At 47.2% G+C, this 17,840-nt stretch overlaps 1 protein-coding gene across 2 annotated transcripts in view; it reads right to left on the bottom strand.

The window, feature by feature from the left end:
- LIN9 (lin-9 DREAM MuvB core complex component) overlaps positions 1–17,840 on the bottom strand; it is a 1,337,113-nt gene that overhangs the window by 1,158,009 nt on the left and 161,264 nt on the right. The window contains exon 2 of one of the 2 annotated variants that reach the window (XM_069608684.1): positions 11,675–11,707. In XM_069608684.1, the coding sequence (XP_069464785.1) occupies positions 11,675–11,707 (33 nt within the window). Of the gene's footprint in view, positions 1–11,674; positions 11,708–17,840 lie in introns of those variants that run through there. The other variant, XM_069608685.1, reaches the window with a different exon arrangement.

The raw sequence follows: 17,840 nt of genomic DNA, 5'->3' as shown, positions 1-17,840 counted from the left end.
TTGCTTTGGTTAGTGTCGAGCACAGTTTTCATTCACTTGTGCCGAGTAACTGGTGTTGTTACTAGTGTCCATTTTGAAACTTTGCACCCGGATGTACATGCTTTTGCCAAAATGATTGCGAGCATGGTTTGGGCATTACAATGTTCAAACTGCATAAGGTACCTACTGCATGATCAGAAGGACATTTGGGGTAAAGATGCATCTTTTTTTCAAATTCAATTTTTATAGGTGTAATATGCAAATACAATTCCATGCAGTGCTCCTGCAAGTGTCATACCGTAGAACACCAAACAAGGTTTGTGTTTTTATCCCTTCCCACCAAACTGTTCAAACACCTTCCTCCCACCACCTCCCAAACCCCCATCTGATCTCCAGAGGCTCCAGGGCACTCACATTGTAGGTCACTTCAGGTCATGCAGTCCTGTCCTTGTGGGTGCAGTCTAATTTCTGGGTCTTGGTGGCAGTGTATCAACTCTCCCAGGTACCTGTGTGATACTCCCATGGCGCTGTGTTTCCATCACCCGTGGGAGTGGTGGAACAAACGCTCCCTCCCTCTCAGCCCACCAGCGTCTCCCTCGCCACTCTCACCTCAGTCCTCTGCAAGTTTTCCAGGTCATATTTTGCCAGGAAAGATGTCCATTCCATAGCTCTCATCAGACCTCTTTTATGTATTTGCCTGGTCAATTCCTCCATCCTGTGCCTTTGCTGCCCATTGCATCGCACTCGGGAGTCTCTCTTCCAACCCCCCGCCAGGCATGCCCTAGCAGCTAGTAGAAGGTAGTGCAGCATATGCCGGAGCCTCGTCCGTTCATCTTCGGACGTTTCCATCCAAAATAAGATCAGGAGGGGGTCCATAAATCCTATTCCCTCCACACCCTTTATCCACCCTAGCAACTCCTTCCAAAACTGTTGTACTTTCCCACAACCCCACCACAGTAATCTGCAATTTGTCTGCATTTCCTCCAGAAGTGGGGGGGGGGGTTCAGCCCCCGGAAGCATTTTCCCCCAATCTGGCTGGGTCCCACTGCCATCTGTACAGTAGCTTGATGCTATGCTGTTTATATTGACAAGCCACTGATGTGCGGTGAGCATTCAGGCATAGTTTCCTCCAATGATCTGCATCCATCTCCCTCCCCAGGACCCTATCCCATCACATCCTCCCCATTGGCCTCATTGGCCTCATGCAACGCTTGGTTCATTCTCGAAATGAGGCCCCTAGGACCTCTTGCTGTATCCAACACCTTTTTCGTGTGTGTCAAATCCCTCTGGAGTTTCACCTTCCATGCCTCTGCCAAAAGTACTCCCTTTAGTTGTAAATACTTAAAGACAGATGTTCCCTATGCCAAAGGCTACCCCCAGGTCCGCTAGGTCTATGAATTTGTCATTCAGGACCTGTCCCACCCTCTCCAATCCCACCTCGTATCAATATCAGAACCTCCCATGGTCTGGTAGGTTATCCTGTATAGGGGGAGCCCATATTTGGCTCAGTGGTGACGGCCATGTCGTTACCCCTTCCATCTCCTTTCTGACCGTCCATAACCTCAACAACAGGCTCAAAATCCTATGTGCACATACTCTACTTGGGATCACTTTGGGAGGGGCCCAAAGCCATTCCCCCAATGTGACAGGGCGGAAAAGATAAGTCTCCATCTCCACCCACCGTTTGTCATTGTCCAGCGCAAATGTGGGACCAAGGCTCTAAATTGAGCCACCCTATAGTAAGTTCTCATCTCTGGCAGACCCACCCGTCCTTTCTCCTTGGGTTGGACCAATAGTCTGTATGCCACCCTTTGCCACAGTAAAGTCAGGATTTTCTTTTTTAATTCTGCGAAGTGTATCTCTGGGATCTCTATCGGGAGGGCTTGGTACAAGTATAGCATTCTGAGAAGTACCATTTTCAATGCATTTAGCCTCCCCAGCCAGGAGATCGACTATCGACAATTTTTCTAGATCTTTGGAAAGCTTGTGCAGGAGCGCGGGGCAGGGAGGGGAAGTTGCATTCATACAGTTTATTCAATTTCCTCTGTATCTGCACCCCTAGGTATCTTATGCTATCACTTTCCACCGGTATCCCCAGATCGGACCATCTCCTAGGCTGTTCCTCTGTGTCCTGACTCAGGGGTAGGAGGGTGGATTTGTCAAAATTCACGTTAAAGCCGGACACCTTTCCATATTCCTCAATGACTTTGAGCACCCTCTGCACAGTCTCCCTTGTGTCCGATAAGAAAAGCATAGCATCTGTGTACATGCTTACTTTAAACTTAGACTCTCCCACTTCAATTCCTTTTAATCAGGTCATCTTTCCTTATCCTTTTCCCCAGAGGTTCCATCGCATAGCAAAGAGTAGGGGCGATGGAACCTCTGGGGAAAAGGATAAGGAATCCCTGCCTAGTCCCTCTCATCAGGTGGAACTCCCTCGATCTGGTCCCATTAACCACGACTCTAGCGGTTGGTCCCGAATAAAAAAGCCTTAATTGCCTAGCACATCCTGTCTCCCACCCCCATTTTTCACAGAACTGCAAAGAGGAAGCCTCACTCCACTTTGTCAAAGGCCTTCTCCACGTCAAAGCTTAACAGTGCTTGTTCCCCAGGCCGCCCCCCAATATGTTCCATCAGGTCCAGCGTCTTCCTAATTGAATCTGGGCCCCGTCTGCTATGAAACCCATTTGATCCAGGTGTATGATGTGGGGTACCTTTGCCTCAACTCTCGTAGCTAGGACTCTCGTAAATATCTTCTCGTCTACGTTTAACAGTGAGATTGGGCAGTATTTTTATTTATTTATTTTTGCATTTGTAAAGCACCACGCAGCCAAGAGGCATCATGGCGCTGTTTCAAGAAAATGACTTAGTTAGAGTGCAAGATGGAGTAGACAGTGTTAGAGAGATTGTGTCTACCAAAAGCCTGGAAAAAAGGGAGTTGCCTTACATCGGTTATATAGTTGGCAAGGTGGTCTATTTGTATTTATTTTATTTATAAAGCGCACCAGGCCCAAGGGCATGCAGGCGCATATCTTAGGTTACAACATGGTATGGGCAGACAAAGCATCACAAATAATTACAAGTATGTACATACATAAAGCTAAAATAAGGATAAACAGTTACATATGTACACAAGGTGAGGCATGAGTGGAGGCTGGTGGGTGGTCGGGTGCGAGTCTTGGGCAATTAGCCAGGTTTTCGCCATGTTTCAGAATCTATGGAAGGATGGTTCCACTCTTAACGGGTTAGGGAGCGAGTATTAAAGTTTGGCAGCCAATACTGGGAAGCTAGCCCCGCAGATCTTTGCAGGTTGAAGCGGGGTATGGTTAGGCAGTTAGTCTGTGCAATTCTTCGGGTCTGTTAGAGATGTGAATGGAAAATCTATTGGCCAGGTAGCTGGGTGCTTGGTTCGAGAGACATGTGTGTAAGAGCAAGTGTTTTAAAGGAAATGTGTTGTGTTACTGAGAGCCATCGCATACAGCGTCTGGTGTCTGAGATATGCTGGTTCTTAGGGATATTTAGTGCAGCTCTGATGGCATTGTTTTGGATGATTTGTAACTTGTTTAAATTACAAAGGTTAGTGCCAAGATAGAGGGCGTTACAGTAATCGGTTTTTGACAACACCAGAGTCCTGGCTAGTGTGGTACTGTTGGCTGGAGATGAAAAAGGGCGACTGGCTGTGATAAGCCTGCAGGTTTAAGCAGCTGCGGAAGAGACTGCATTAGTTTGTCTAGCCAAGGATAGAGTGGAATCAATGTAGATACCTAATGTTTTAGAATCCTTGATGGTATTACCATCGATAATGAAGGAGTTGAACAGGGGGTCAAGTCTGGTGAGTCTTTGGTGAGACCAGAGGATGAGGAGCTCTGTCTTTTCGTCATTCAGACAGAGTCCATGTTTGGCCATCCAGGCTTGGATGACTTGGTAAATGGAGTGAACAGCCAGAGAGTCAGTAGTATAATCTCCTGAGATGGGGATGAGTATCTGGGTGTTGTCAGAATAATTAGTGTAGGTGACACTGAGATGGTCCATAATATTGAAAAGTGGCTTTGTAAACGCGTTGTACAAAGTAGGGGAGACACAATCCTTGTGGTACCCCACAGGTGACTGGTGAAGGTTTTGCTGCCACAGAGGGGGCAAAAAACCTTCATGGATCTGTTATCCAGAAATTAGCTGATGCAAGCTGTTGCTTTATCTGAGAAGTGGGCAGCTAGTTTGAGGTGTCGACACAGTATTTGGCGATTTACAAGATCGAAAGCCGCTGAAAGGTCATGTAGAATTAGTAGGGCAAGTTTACCCTCATCTTTTAGGTCTTCGATCTGGGTTTTAAGATCAATGAGGGCAGTTTCGGTACCGTGCCGCGGACAATACCCAGATTGCCTCAGTCCCACGAGTTTGTTAGATTCAAGGTACTCTTGGATCTGTAAGTAGGCAGCTCGAAAGAGGATTTTTAGTAAAAAAAGAAAAAAAAGCACCGCAGTGATGGGCCTGTAGTTGGTTGGTATGTTAGCGTCCAATGATGGTTTTTTCAAGAGCGGGATAACCCAGGCATCCTTCAAATTGTCGGGTACAATCCCGTTGCTGAAAGAGGAGTTGATGAAAGTAGTAATAAAAGGAGCTAGGTCATGGGAGGCCTCCTTAAGGATAGGCGTGGGGCATCAGTCCCCCTGACAGTTGGAGGGTTTAAGGCTGTTGGATAATATTTTCTACTTCAGTAATGGAGAGGGGTGAAAAGCTGAATGGTTTAGGCAAGGCAAAGCTAGGGTTGTTTTTGGTCGAATGGATATTGGGTTGTGGGTTGAATTGCAAGTTAGTTTTTTGATCATTGATTTTGGCTTGGAGAGAAGCAATCTTCCCAAGGAGTGCGTTTTGAATATTAGTGCACCAGATACCATCTTTGGTGCATGTGTCTGGTGGGGTGACGGGGGATTCCAACTCTTAGAATTCTGAACAGCTCTTTGGTATTGTATTTAGCTTGTTCAATATGTTTGTCATAGGTGTATTTTTTCACCTTGAGTATGGCTTCTTTGTAATTTAGAGTTGCAAGAATAATGCTAGCTTTGTTTCAGTAGAGTTACTTTTCCAGCACGCTTCATAGTTTCGTTTTTTCTTTATGTAGAGTTTTCAGCTGAGGTGTAAACCAGGAGTTAAGGTGAGCTCGAGGTTTAGGTTCTCAATTTAGATGGGGCAATGTGGTCAAGGGCTTTTAGCATAGTTTGAAGGTGTCGACCAGGACAGTTGGATCAGTGCATGAGAGTGCCTGTTTGTTGAGAACCAGGAGGATAAGAGGAAGGAGTTTCACAGATTATGTCACTTATTTCTAGTGGAAATCGCGGGTGCGACGTCAGAAGTTGTACTAATAGTTTTGGCTGGGAGGTTAAAGGTGATTAGAAGGTGGTCAGTGCAAGCACAGGGCTGGTTGAATTCCACGTTAATATCACAATTTAAGTCAGATATCCAATTGAGGATTCTACCCTTGGAATGTGTAGGATTATTGATATGCCGAGTAAAGCCTGAGTTAGTGAACAGATTTTTGATAACATGGGCAGCGGTGTCATTGGCGTCTTGAGAGTCCCAGGTTGAAGTCACCTAGTGCAATGATTTGAGATTTGATTTTAGTGTTGTCTGCAAGAATGTTGGATAAATCTTCAGCGAAGGTGGATAGTGGTCCAGGGGGCCTGTGTAATATGATGGTGTGGTTACGGGTAAGCGCTAATTTAGCTGTGAGCACTTCTGCAGATGAGATTTGATGCACGGAGGAGATACGGATATTTGTGGAGTTTTTGTGGATGATGGTAATGCCACCTCCTTTTGATTGGTTTGTATTTGAGTTGTGTCTGATGACGTTATATCCTGTGAGGATAGCTAATGAAAGTAGAGGCCCTGAGGCAGTGTGGAGCCAGGTTTCAGTGATGGCGATGAAGTCAAGGTCGTGTGTTAAGATGAGATCAGCCACATCTAGTGCATGAGCCATAAGGGATCTAGCATTAATGCCCCTTTGATTAGGAGTTTAGGAGCGGACTGGTGTTCATATCGAGGTTCTTGACTGAAGTAGGTGTGGGTAGAGTTGTGTTGGTCCTGGCAATTGACCAAGTTGTTAATATGTCGAGTGGGAATCAAATGGTGGTGAGAAGCATGAGAGTCTAGCGCCTAGTCTGGAGTTCCTCACCGAGATCGTGCATGGTTGGTTCAGTGAAGGTCTAATGGCGAAGTGTTGTAGCCAGAGGGCAGGGTTGTTGAGGTATGGGTTTGTGAGGGGAGACGTAATGGCCATAATTGTGGTAGTGTGATAGAGTAGGTTGGTCAGCGGCGCGGTTATGCGCAAGTGAGGTGGGGAGTGTGAGGTAAAGAGAGGATGACACCGCAAATGCAAATAGTTTAAAGAAGGATGGCAGAATGGAATGATTGGCCGCTGTGGAGAGGTTTTGCCAATACATAATGACTATGTGCTCGAGTGAGTCTGCAAGTGGATTAAGTCAAAGTAGCAAGTACTAAGTCAGGAGGAGCTGAAATGCATTTTCAACTAAATGGCACAAAATATAATCTCAACTAAGTAGCATTCTAATTCAATTCCAGCAAGGTTGGGCTAAAATGCAGTTTCTCTAAATAGCACAAAATGCAGTTTCAACTAAATAGCACAGATTATAGTTTCAGACTGGGCAGTAATCCCATACCGAGCAGAGAGGGTCTGACTAACAGTGTATGCTCAGTAAGGGGTACAAAGGGTATACAAAATGTCGAGGGGTACATCCAGGGTCTCACTGAGTAGGGGTTGGAGAGGCCAAGTTCTGGTGGTCAGAGTTTCAGTTTTGAACGAGTACAAAGTAAATGAGGGTAGAGCTCAGGGACCTTGAGCAGCACGCAGCACGGCACGCTCAAATGTACATAAAAATTTCAAAGATGGGCAGAAGCGGATGATAGTGAAGATTTTTGTCCGTAACGCCGGAGGACAGTGGAATAAGCGGCGGAATGCCGCACGCTCAGGGAGGGCCTGGGGCAGCCGGATAATATTCCCAGGGGTTTACCTCACCACCCAGCAGGGTGAAGGTTGCGAGGGTACTGCTCCTGCGGCATGTGGTCCTCAGGCAGAGCTCCTGCTCTGTTGAAGGTGGACTGACCTGTATTGCTCAGAGGTACGGGGCAGATGTGGCAAAGCAGGGGGCACGATTCTGGCAGCTGGTGCACAATAAGCAAAGGGGCCTCACCCTGCCTTATGGTTGCTGTCTGTAGCCATTGATCCGGTGTGGTCGCCTCGTGGGTCCTCGGTGTCTGGAAGTGAGGGGTCAGGGCTTCGGACCTCTGCTCCTGCCAGGATGAAAGTGGTCGGACCACCCTACAGGTTTGATACAACTGTCCATAACCCTTGAGCCCTGATCGCCGCTTATAAGGAGGAAGTCTATCCTCGTATACGTTTTCTTGTTGCTTCCAAAAAGAAGACCTCCAGGGATGCTTTACGGAGTTCCAGTACCACTAGGGATCTCTCAGTAGGGGAATTCGGCCCCTTTACATTGAGTGTGCCCACCTTCAGACCCTTAAAAGCTTCACCTTTCCCCATCACAGATCTTCCTTTTTGCACTTACCTCCATTTGACCAGTTAATGCCCCCTCGTGTTCTGCATTTCCTTTCTTCTGAGTATTGCATTCAGAGCACCCAATATTCGCCATTCTGGAGCCAGAAATCCTACCCAACTTTTTATTTAATAAAACAAAAACCCAAACTTAAGTTTTTGAACGCCAAGATGGGAGACGCCCCAACACTCACTGGGGGCCACTATAGAGGGAATGGTACCTTCTCCCTCCAGCAATTCTGATTCCTTCCAAGCGCCTGCCCGGTCCTTGTAGTCTAGGTTAAAGCAGAGCGCCCGCCCATCTTCATTGATTTATTCCATTAGATCTTGAGGCGCTGGCACTTTCTGCGGTGAAAGTTCGATAAGTCTCAAACTTCCGCTTCAACTGTCCTCTTTGTGGGTCCGGTTCGTACCCAGGCCGTAGGAGCTTCCTTGAGGCCGCACTGTCCACTTGGTTGAGGTTCTGTGTCCGATGCAGGGTGTCTCACTGCCTGTTCCGCTTCCTCTACCGACCTCAGTCTGTACTCCATTCCTTCGGCCACAAACTCCAGCGAGAAGGGGTAACCCCATCTGTAACAAAGCCCCTTCTCCCGCGGCCATGTTGCGAGTGGTCTGCAGCCTCTTCTCCGCGCTAGTGTGAGGTTGTGAGCTCCTGATATAGGGTGACCTTGGAGCCTTCAAATTCCCTCTTGTTGTTGCTTTGCTTTATTTAGGACCTCCATCCTGTCCTTATAGCTTAGAAACCTGGCCACTACGGAACAAGGGCCGTTTCCGTATGGCCTACCTCCCCTGTGCTCTCTCTCAAGTTGTACCGCCCTGCCCCCTTCCGTTTCAGAGTTGGTGTACAAGTGTTTGCACTTTTTCCTCGACCTGGCGTGGTGTTTGTCGGACTCCTTCAGGCCCAAAATCCTGAAGTTATTACGTCCCACCCTATTTTCTAGGTTATCGATTTTGAGTCATCTCCTCTGAGGTCCAGTTCCATCATCCTGTCATCCAGCCGCATTTCCACCAGGTCAGCATTAAGTTGGTTGTTTTCAAGTCCTTCGACTTTGCCTTACCCTGTGGCTACTCTGCCAGTCAAGTCCGCCAAGGACGCCTGTAGGTCTCCTCCAAGGGCCTTTATCGCTGCCAGAATGTGCCCAGTGTCCTCCTTGGTGGAAAACTTAGAGCGGTCAATCCCTGCTGACATTTGGACTTTTGGGAGTGTCCTCCGCCATTTGCCTCTGCCCTCCGGGAGACGTCTCCTTTTCCCTCTCATTGCAGAGCTTGCCAAGGTGACAACTGTCCCGTTCACATGTGCGTTCGCACAGGGTCTGTTCTTCCTTATATTGCCTTCGCTCCTCACTTCTCTCTGCACCTTCTGTGCAGAGCTTTCCCCTGGTCCACCAGCTCAATTGTCTTTTGATCACTGCACTATGTGTACCCCTCAGCGGTGCACCCTTGTAGGTTCTGATTCTGCCAGCCAGGGCCAGTCCTGCAGTGGGCTTCCTCCTATTACTGGGCAAATATCCACAATTATTCCAAGAAGCTGGTGTCCCAGTATTTACCCTAGCCCCCTTTTCCACAACAGCGCCCGGCACCTCTTTCCCTGCTGCGCCCCTTCCAGTCTTGCAGGATGGTGGCCGTCAGTTCTCAAGTCATCTACCACCGCTCCACTTATGCGCCTTCTCTTCCCCTTGGAGGGTAGGGGCCGTGATGGGTTATCAATTTCACCCCAGCGTCACAAGCCTCTCTCGACCAGCAAATGTCTCTGCTCTCTCAACAGCTCTCTCCACTAAGTGCCCCAACAATAGAATATGTCCTCAAGCCTCGTCTAGGCTCCATGCACTTTGTGCCGTTTTTTCCTATGGAGCCACTTGCAGGTGAGGGGCCTGCACCCCGCACACTCCATATACCCAACCCGGGTGGGGTTTTGGGCTTGGGTCAGTTTCTCTTGCCTGCCTTTCGACCTCTGGTCCCCGATTCACAGCAGGTCCCCCAAGTGGGGGAGGCAGCCCACTACCTGGGGGGTTTCCAGAGCTAAAGCGGGGGTTGTGCGATTAGTCCTCTCCACACTCCCACGCTGTGCACTCACCTTCTCAGCTCCTACCTGGCTGCGAGTCGGTCTTCATCCATGCCCGGCTTCTCAATTCTTTCAGGGCCCTCACCGCTCTTCCCCCGCCGTCTCACAGCAGTGAAATATGTGGGTTCTGGGCACCGTATCATTAGTGGCCTCTGTGTCTTGGGCCCTCTGGTGGTAGTCTGCAACGCTCCTCCGTTCGTGCTCCCAGTCTGCTAACCCCTGCTGCAGTTTGATGTTCCTCTGCCATGGGATGAGGAGTCTGTCCCTTGCCGGACGGTCTCCGTCGCCTATCCCCCAACTCTGTGGCAGAAATGACGGGGCGCCTCTTGATCCGCCAGCGTTACACTCTGGCACATCTCTGCTTTCCGCTCTTCAAAAAGGGACCGGGTTCAGTTTGCATAACCGCAGGTGCCCAAGTCACGGATGCTGTGCAGAGCTGCAGGAGGGGGCCTCTCCAGTATCTGCTGCATCCTGCCCGGGGCCCCACTATCCTTTACCCGTCTCACTGAGGGGCGGTGCTCACCAGCTCCGTGCTCAATGGGATTCGTAGTGGTTGCTGTTCAACGGTTCCCGTTGGGGTCCGCACTGCCGCTTCCTCTCCTTTTCCGTGGACCTCCAATACCATGCTTGGACGTAGTGAAGCACTGGACCATGTACTATATTTCAGTGCATTCGGTCAGGCTATATCCCGGTTACAGACGCTCTATCTCCTCACTATACCCCCGAGTGGGGGAGGCAGCCCACTACCTGCTGGAGAGAGCGGGAGCTGCGTGATCAAGCAGCCATCTTGTCCCGCGCCCCCTAGTGGTCTCCAAGGATGAATGTTTTAATGTGCATGAATTACTAGGGATATTAAGTATGTATTGAAAAAGATTTGCTTTAGAGTTACAATATAAAATTACTCCCCTAAAGAATATCCCATTAACCTCAAAATCCACAAAAAACGAATTAAACATACTTGCTTCAAATCCAATACTAACTGCAACACCTTCCCTGCCCAATTTAACAGAAGCTTTATTTGTATTGGCATTTTGTATCACTATGTGGTTGAGTAGAATTTAAGGGGGCAAGGGATCCGCTAGTTGGGTTTGTATGGGAGCGACTTATAGGAGCTCTTTTCTTCCGTTTCTCTTCTCCTTGAACAAAATCACTTTCTCTCTCTATACTTAATTCTGAACAAGCTTGAGCAGTCCAGGCCCTGTTTTTGCTATGCCAGTGGCATAGGTTCCACCAGCAGAACAGTAGGTAAAACTTGTGCTCGTTTTTCAGATTGTATTACTCAGTTTCTAAGGCAATGAATGGTCTTATTTCAATATGCAATTTAACTTCAGTTTTCCTTAAGGTCTTACTGAAAACATCAATTTCCTCTTTAAACTAGGCCTTTCATGCAAGGTTCCTCGGTTTTTAACAACTCCATTACCGAGAGGATGCTTTTTGGAGACAGTGAGCTTTAGAAGCTAACAAAAAGGTTTACTATTTTCGTACAAAACAAACCGATGAGGAAATTCGAGGTGCCCTTAAAAAAAAAAAAAAAAAAAAAAGAAAGTACTAGACATTTTAATTTTGAAGTCCCTCATTTTTAGCTTAGTATTTTTTGGGTGCAAACTTTCAAGAGCACGCATGCATACGTGTTCTGGAAAGATAGTATGTTGCACTCTTCAGAGTACAAGGAAGAGACCTGTAATATCTTGAAAACGATCACCCAAAAATACGCATTTGTCCAATAAAATAGATCTTAGACCGACAACCTGCGTACACCTTTAACTGTATGTTCTCTGGGTAATATCACGCATGTTATTTTCCTAAAGCTTTGTTGTGCAATTATGGGAAAAATGATGAAGGAAATCTTTGCAAAAGAACTATCAAAATAATTCACCCAGGTGCATGCAGGTCAGTATTCAAATTGAAAATGCATTTAAAACGAAACGTCATCGCTGTGCTAAACACCTGTTGTGAATAGCTCGAATCCCGAGCTGCGCTCTTATTTAACAGTGAAAACAGATTATCAGAGCAGCTGTGCTTTAGAAACTACAGACTGAAACCCGGTTAACAGACACTGTTCTTACCTTTTAAACTGACAAGTGCTCGGATGGAAGAATCTGCAAAAAAAGAAGAGGATATCAAAGACTGCACTGTTAACACAGAGTATCTTAACAGTTGGTCAACAGTCAGAATATAAAGAAAAACAATCACTAGCAGAGCCAAAAGTGTACGTACGCATGGGAAAGCCACTTCATGGGCACTGACGTACTGGTATTAACTGCCCATCGATGGTAGCAGCTACAAAATGGTGCAGGTACCCGAGCATCTAATAGCAGTGCCGGTCAAGTGCCAATGCTTGTTTTGAACAGGACTTCTGTTAAGGTCACACATGTTGCTTATAAAGTGGCTGAAGCCAGACCTAACCAAGACATTGTTATTAGACCAGTAGCGAGTTTACAGCTGCGATTAAGTCATTAACTCTCAGAAGACTGCCTACTCCCCCAAACCGCCCAAGCAAACTGGCATGTTCTTCGAGCACTAAGTTTGATGGTAAGGCTCGATTAAAAGCGAGCTCACAACGTTTCCATGGGGAGGTGTGTGTTTTGGGCGGGAAGAGGCAGGAACTGGTGAGACTGGCCATAGGGATTAGCATAGTCAATGGGTGAGCAAATACCCAAACACCTACAAGCTGTGCTTCCCCTCTATTTAAAGAAAAGACACGCAACCAAGTGATTTGCTAACAAAACAAAGCAATTCAATGCACGTTCGCTAGAACGTGGCACAACGATGCAACAAATGACAAAAATAGGGTGTTGTGATAGAACAAAAATGCGCATGGCACCTCAGCTCAGCAGTGTTCGGGAGCTTTTGACCTCCAAGTCAAGGGTTCAAATTCAAATCAGTCCGGGGTCAATGAGATCAGATGCTTACTCAGGGTCCATGGTCTGCGTACTTCCCTTTTGCACAGCCGTTGCCTAGAGTGCTCCTCGTCAGCACAACGAGCTCAGCATTTGTAGGCACTGTACATACATTTAATACGTAGGTGTCAGAAAAGCACTTTCCGCAGGATGGCAGAATCAAAAAAATGAAGAGGAGACGAGCAAAGCATGAAGGAGGTGAAGGGGCGGGGGCATGTAAAAGGTAAGCGCATGAACAATTAGTGCGCAAACAGAATGGGGAATAATAGCAAAAACATTAGCGTTCAAATAGTTTAAGGAATCCTGGCAGCTAGTGGTTTATTTCCAAAGCGATGTAAGGAAACTCAGGAAGGGTACATCCTTAGAAAAGCAATGGAGCAAACGGAACAAAAATTTGTACTCAAGAAAGCGCAACGAAAGAGGAGTGTAAAGGAGGAATTAAGTAACACTTTCAAAAAGTACTCAACCCACTACTGCCATTGTAGATGGTTTCTTCCGTAGGCTACTGCGAACCTATTTGCCAACATGATGGCACTGAAATTGATCAGGTAACTGAGCCAAATGAATACGTCTAAGCATACCGAGAGGGTGGCGGTGGGAGCAGTGTGGGTTGGGGAGGGGGGGGGGGGGCGGAGTGGTCCTTGGAGGAATCGTGACTGGGCATATTGAGGGTAGCTTTAGTAATATACTGGTTTGGGGGTCAAAGTCCTGGGTTCTAGTTGCCACTTCCGGACATCAAAGCAGGTTGTAAAATCCTGGGAAAATGCCTTTATCTCTGAATAACACATTTTAACTGTAAGAAAAAAAAAGAAAAAGAAAAAAAAAGCACTGTAGAATGTGCTGCCATGGTGCACCAATGTGGGGGAATTGCCATCTAGCAAGGGTGTAAGAAGCGCTGGCTTTTTTGATTTTGTATTATTTAATACAATTATGCTGGTAATTCCATCTCAGAAAGGGTGAAGGCAAGTCTCTGAACGCTCAAACCAGAGAGAATACAACCCGCTAGGGAAGAAAGGCCCAAGTCGATCTTGTAAGGATAACAAGTTTTAATCTCGCACAGAGGAGCACAACAGCAAAGTACTCTGCTGCCAAGAACGTTCTGCCGAAAAGTAGTACACACAGAATCTTATAAAGAAAAACAATCACTTATGACGCAACATATACTGTAGAAACCAGCACGGCTGGTTGGTGTGTGCCTACATGATCCGCCTGCTTCATAACAGATGCCATGTCATTGGTTCCAGCCCAGTCCGCCTGTCTTCCATCACGTGGGTGCAGTGGTGATCCTCTCCTCACGTCGAAGGTCAAGGAACAAATTAACTATACTCCCATCATATTGCTACTTTGTCATAATACTGTGCACCTGACAGACTAGGGCTAGCTCAAAGGAGGTTCTGTAGCATCCTGACCCACACACACAATCTTACTGACCTGGTCAGAGGGCACCCAGTGCCATGGAATTCAGGGGTCGCAGGGCTCAGTCAGTTATATGGGCTTTAACTCGTGGTCAACTGGGGATGGGCCAGGTCATGCTTTGGCCAGTGTGAGATAACATGCATACGCCGGTCTCTGATCGCGGCCTTGGAGGGCACATTCCTTTTGGGTAAAAAACACATCTTTGCAATACTGTTCGAACAATGAATAGGCATTGCAGTTGGGGGTGGGCACTGTCCTCATGGGAGCCTGGTCAAGGCTGGAGATTTGCCTCGTCTCGCAATTTGGGCCTCATGCATGCCGCACAGGCCTCGTCTCTTAACTACAATTACTAACATCTATGTTAAAGGTACTTGTATAGCGCACAGTCACCAACGGAATTGGTCCCCAGGCGCTCTGGCAGATCTGTAAACAGGAAGGACGGGTAGGGTTAGTCGGGAGGAGGGGAGAAGCAGAGTGGGAGAAGTGGTGTGCTGTTGGTGTATACCGAGCTGAAGCTGTCGAGTGCTGGGCGTTGGTGCTAGTATCGGATCGGGTGAGGCCTCGAGTGCTAAGGGTGATGTTTATGTGTTGTTCATTCTGTGTGGTAAAGTGTGCGGATTGCTGGGAGAGAGATGGTTGTGTGGCTGTGTGTGGGTTAAGTATGCAGATGAACGAGGGTTGGGTTAGTGGGGTCTGTAACCCGATTCAGGTACTTACGGTTCCGTTAGAGTTGTATATCTGTGGGTTGGCTTGATGGTTCCTCATGGGCCGAAACGCTTTGTTGGTGCTGCGCTGATCCAGCTGTATCATAGTGATTACTGTTTCGATTGGTAGGTGGGTCGGAACCTTATCTTCGGGTGTGGGACTGGGTAGGTAATATCTACTCTCGTTATGTAGTGTGGCACTGGTCTGTCAAGGATTTGAACGGTTCAGGGTCGGAGTGGTGTTGATGTGGCATCCCAGTGTCTCCGTCTTGGTGACCTTGTGTATTTAGTTGTTTGTTACCTTCTGTCCCGACTGTCTTTCCGTTGGTGCTTTGGTTTCTGTGGGGTGAACATCCTTGGGGCTATTGTTTAGTTGTAGTTTTTTGTGCGGCGGGGCATTGTGCTTCCTGCTGTGTATTGGTGGACAGTGTGTAGTGATGAAACCCGTTTCTCAACCACTGGATTGGGGCTTGTGGTGCAGTGCTTCCTTTCCCCCTCTATATTTTGTCCTTGGCGCTGTTGAAGAGGTTATAATTTAAGGTCAAAGGCCTCTTGATGATACGTCCTAGTGTTTCGGTCTTTGTCTTGCTCGGTTTACGGTTTTTGTTCATATTGCAGCTGTCTCCTCTTCGGTCGTTTAGTATGTCGTGGGATATTTACCTTGGGTTTTTCCCCTCCATTGACTGATCAGTGTGCATCAGGGTCTCTCTACGTTCATTGATGTTTTAGTTGTGTGTGCCCCTGTGGCCGGTCTTTCTAGTTATGACGTGAAGAGCCAGGTTTTGAGTAATTTCCTGAATAGGTGGTTTGTGTTCTGTATGTATTTTGGAAGATCGTTCCAGGTTTTCGGGCTTGGTGAGAGAAGGAGGATCCTCCAAGTTTTCTTTTGTCCATGCTTGATCTGAGCCTTCTTTTTGATTGATGTAGGCGCAGTTTGTCTCTTAGGAACTCAGCGCCTTCGTTGTGTACTGCTCAGTGCGTAATGCACATTGTTTTACATTTTATTCGTTGTTTTATTGGTAGCCAATGTAGTGTTTTCAGCGCTGGTGCAGTGTGTTCTCTTCGGGGTAGTTTCAGGAGTCGTTCAGGCATACCTAGGTATAGGCTATTGGCGTAGTCTACTTTGGACAGGACTAGGGCAATGATGGTGGTTTTGTGGGCGAACGATAGGAACGGTAAGACCCTCTTTGCCGCTCACAGGAGGAAGAAGCATTTCTTGAGGAGAGCGTTTACTTGTGGCTCTAGCATGAGATTGTCCATCAGGACCCCCAGGTTTTTTTACAATCGTCAAGGGTGCTGGGGTTGCCCAGAGTTCCCTTGGCCAAGGGATGAAATGGTTTTCTCCTCCATTTTTTGTGACCATCATTGCTTCAGTTTTGCAAGGGTTGATTTTGAGGGAGTTGGAGTTCATCCAGAAGAATACATCGCGGAGGCAGTTTTCTAGCGGAGTTCATTTCCGGGTTGTCTTGTAATTTGAAGATTTGTGCATCGTCGGCGTAGTTGTAGCAGGTGAGGCCATGGCTTTTGACGATTCTGATAAGTAGATACAGGTAGATGTTGAATAGTACCGGGAAGAAGGATGATCCTTGTGATATTCCACAGGTGGAATCTCTCGGGCTAGATTTGAAGGGTTTCATCCATACGGTTTCCGTGCTGTTTGTTAGGAAAGATTTGATCCATAGTAGGGCGGTGTCTGTTATTCCAAGTCCTTCTAATCTCGTTATGAGGGTGTCATGGTTGACTTGTGTCAAATGCTGCAGATAGATCTTGGAGTAACAAGGCAGTGCTGGTGTCCGAGTCTGCATTGATTTTTAGATCGTCCCATATTGAGAGTAGAGCGGATTCCGTTCCTCTCAGTGGTCTGAAGCCAACTTGTGCCTAGTCTAGTAGGCCGTGCTCTTCTATAAACTCTTGGGTTATTTTGTACATTTACGTTTCGAGCAGCTTGGCTGTATACGGGATGTTGGAGATGGGTCTGTAGTTGGAGGTCCTCTACAGTTCCCGCTCTATCTTTCAGTAGTGGCCTGATGTATGCAGTTTTAAAGGCTTGTGGCACTTTCCCAGTTGCGATGGAACGGTTAAGGACGTTCCTGTGAAATTCCATGGGCGTTCCTTGTTTGAGAATCGATTTGTATATATGTCTGGTGGGCAGGGGTCTTCGGGGGACCCTGAGTTATTGCTTTCATTCACCAGTTTGACGAATGACTCCACTGATATTTCTGGAAAGCTTTGTAGTTTGTTTGGGTGTTCCTCCTGGGTGTAGGTAGGGATAGTGGTCTGATCAGACGGTCTGCTTTGTATGGTTTGTTGGATGTTGGTGATTATTTTTGAAGTGGTCTGCGAGGTCATTGCAAAGTTTCTAGGACTGAGTTGGTGTGTTTTGTTACATCTCGAAGGTTTTTTGATTTTGTTTATGATTTTGAACAGTTCTATTTGGGTGTTTGGCGCTTCGAAGATTCGGTTGTTGTAGTATTCCCCTTTGCTTTTTGTATGCCCGGTTGTGTTGAACAAGTTACTTTTTACCTTGTAACGTTGTTTCAATGGGATGTTCCTCCGACGTATTCCTCATCTTTGATAGATCATCTCCCAGCTTGCTGGCCTCAGAATTTTTTTTCCAGTAGAGGGCGCTGCGCATCGACGTCCCTCGAGCAGATGTCCCTCGACGGCCTCCATATCGGCGCCGACATCACCACGCGTATAAATAGACTCACGCAGCGTCCGTTGCTCAGTTCCGTTTTGACGTTAACAGTTGTTTTACATGAATTGGTTATTGACCTTGAAGGAGCGTAAACTGCAACCACAAGGGAAGTATTACTGCGGGGATGGATGGGAGGGGCGATAAGTAATATGTCGGAGGAACATCCCATCGAAAGAACGTTACAAGGTAAGAACTTGTTCTTCGAAGGGATTGTGTCCTCCGATGTATTCCTCATCTTTGATAAGACTCCCATAGCAGTGGTGTGCAATTGGAGTTGGGAATAAAACGCCATGTTTCCTTTTAGGAATGAACCGAATGTAATACGGCTTTGCCAAACCTAGTCTCTTGACGAGGAGGAATCTAGGTTGTAAAATCTTGTGAAGGTATGTGCGGACGACCATGTGGCAGCCGCACATATGTCTCGAACCGGAACCCCTCTTTGGGAGGGCCGAGGAGGCTGCGATATCCCTGGTTGAATGAGCCCTAAGATTTTGAGGAGGCTCTTTCCCTGCCA

The sequence above is a fragment of the Ambystoma mexicanum genome, chromosome 4q, assembly GCF_040938575.1.
Source record: "Ambystoma mexicanum isolate Mex_15411 chromosome 4q, UKY_AmexF1_1, whole genome shotgun sequence".
Classification (NCBI taxonomy): Eukaryota; Metazoa; Chordata; class Amphibia; order Caudata; family Ambystomatidae; genus Ambystoma; species Ambystoma mexicanum.
The sequence above is the reverse complement of the archived record's forward strand: the minus strand, read 5'-3'. Positions and strand labels throughout refer to the sequence as shown.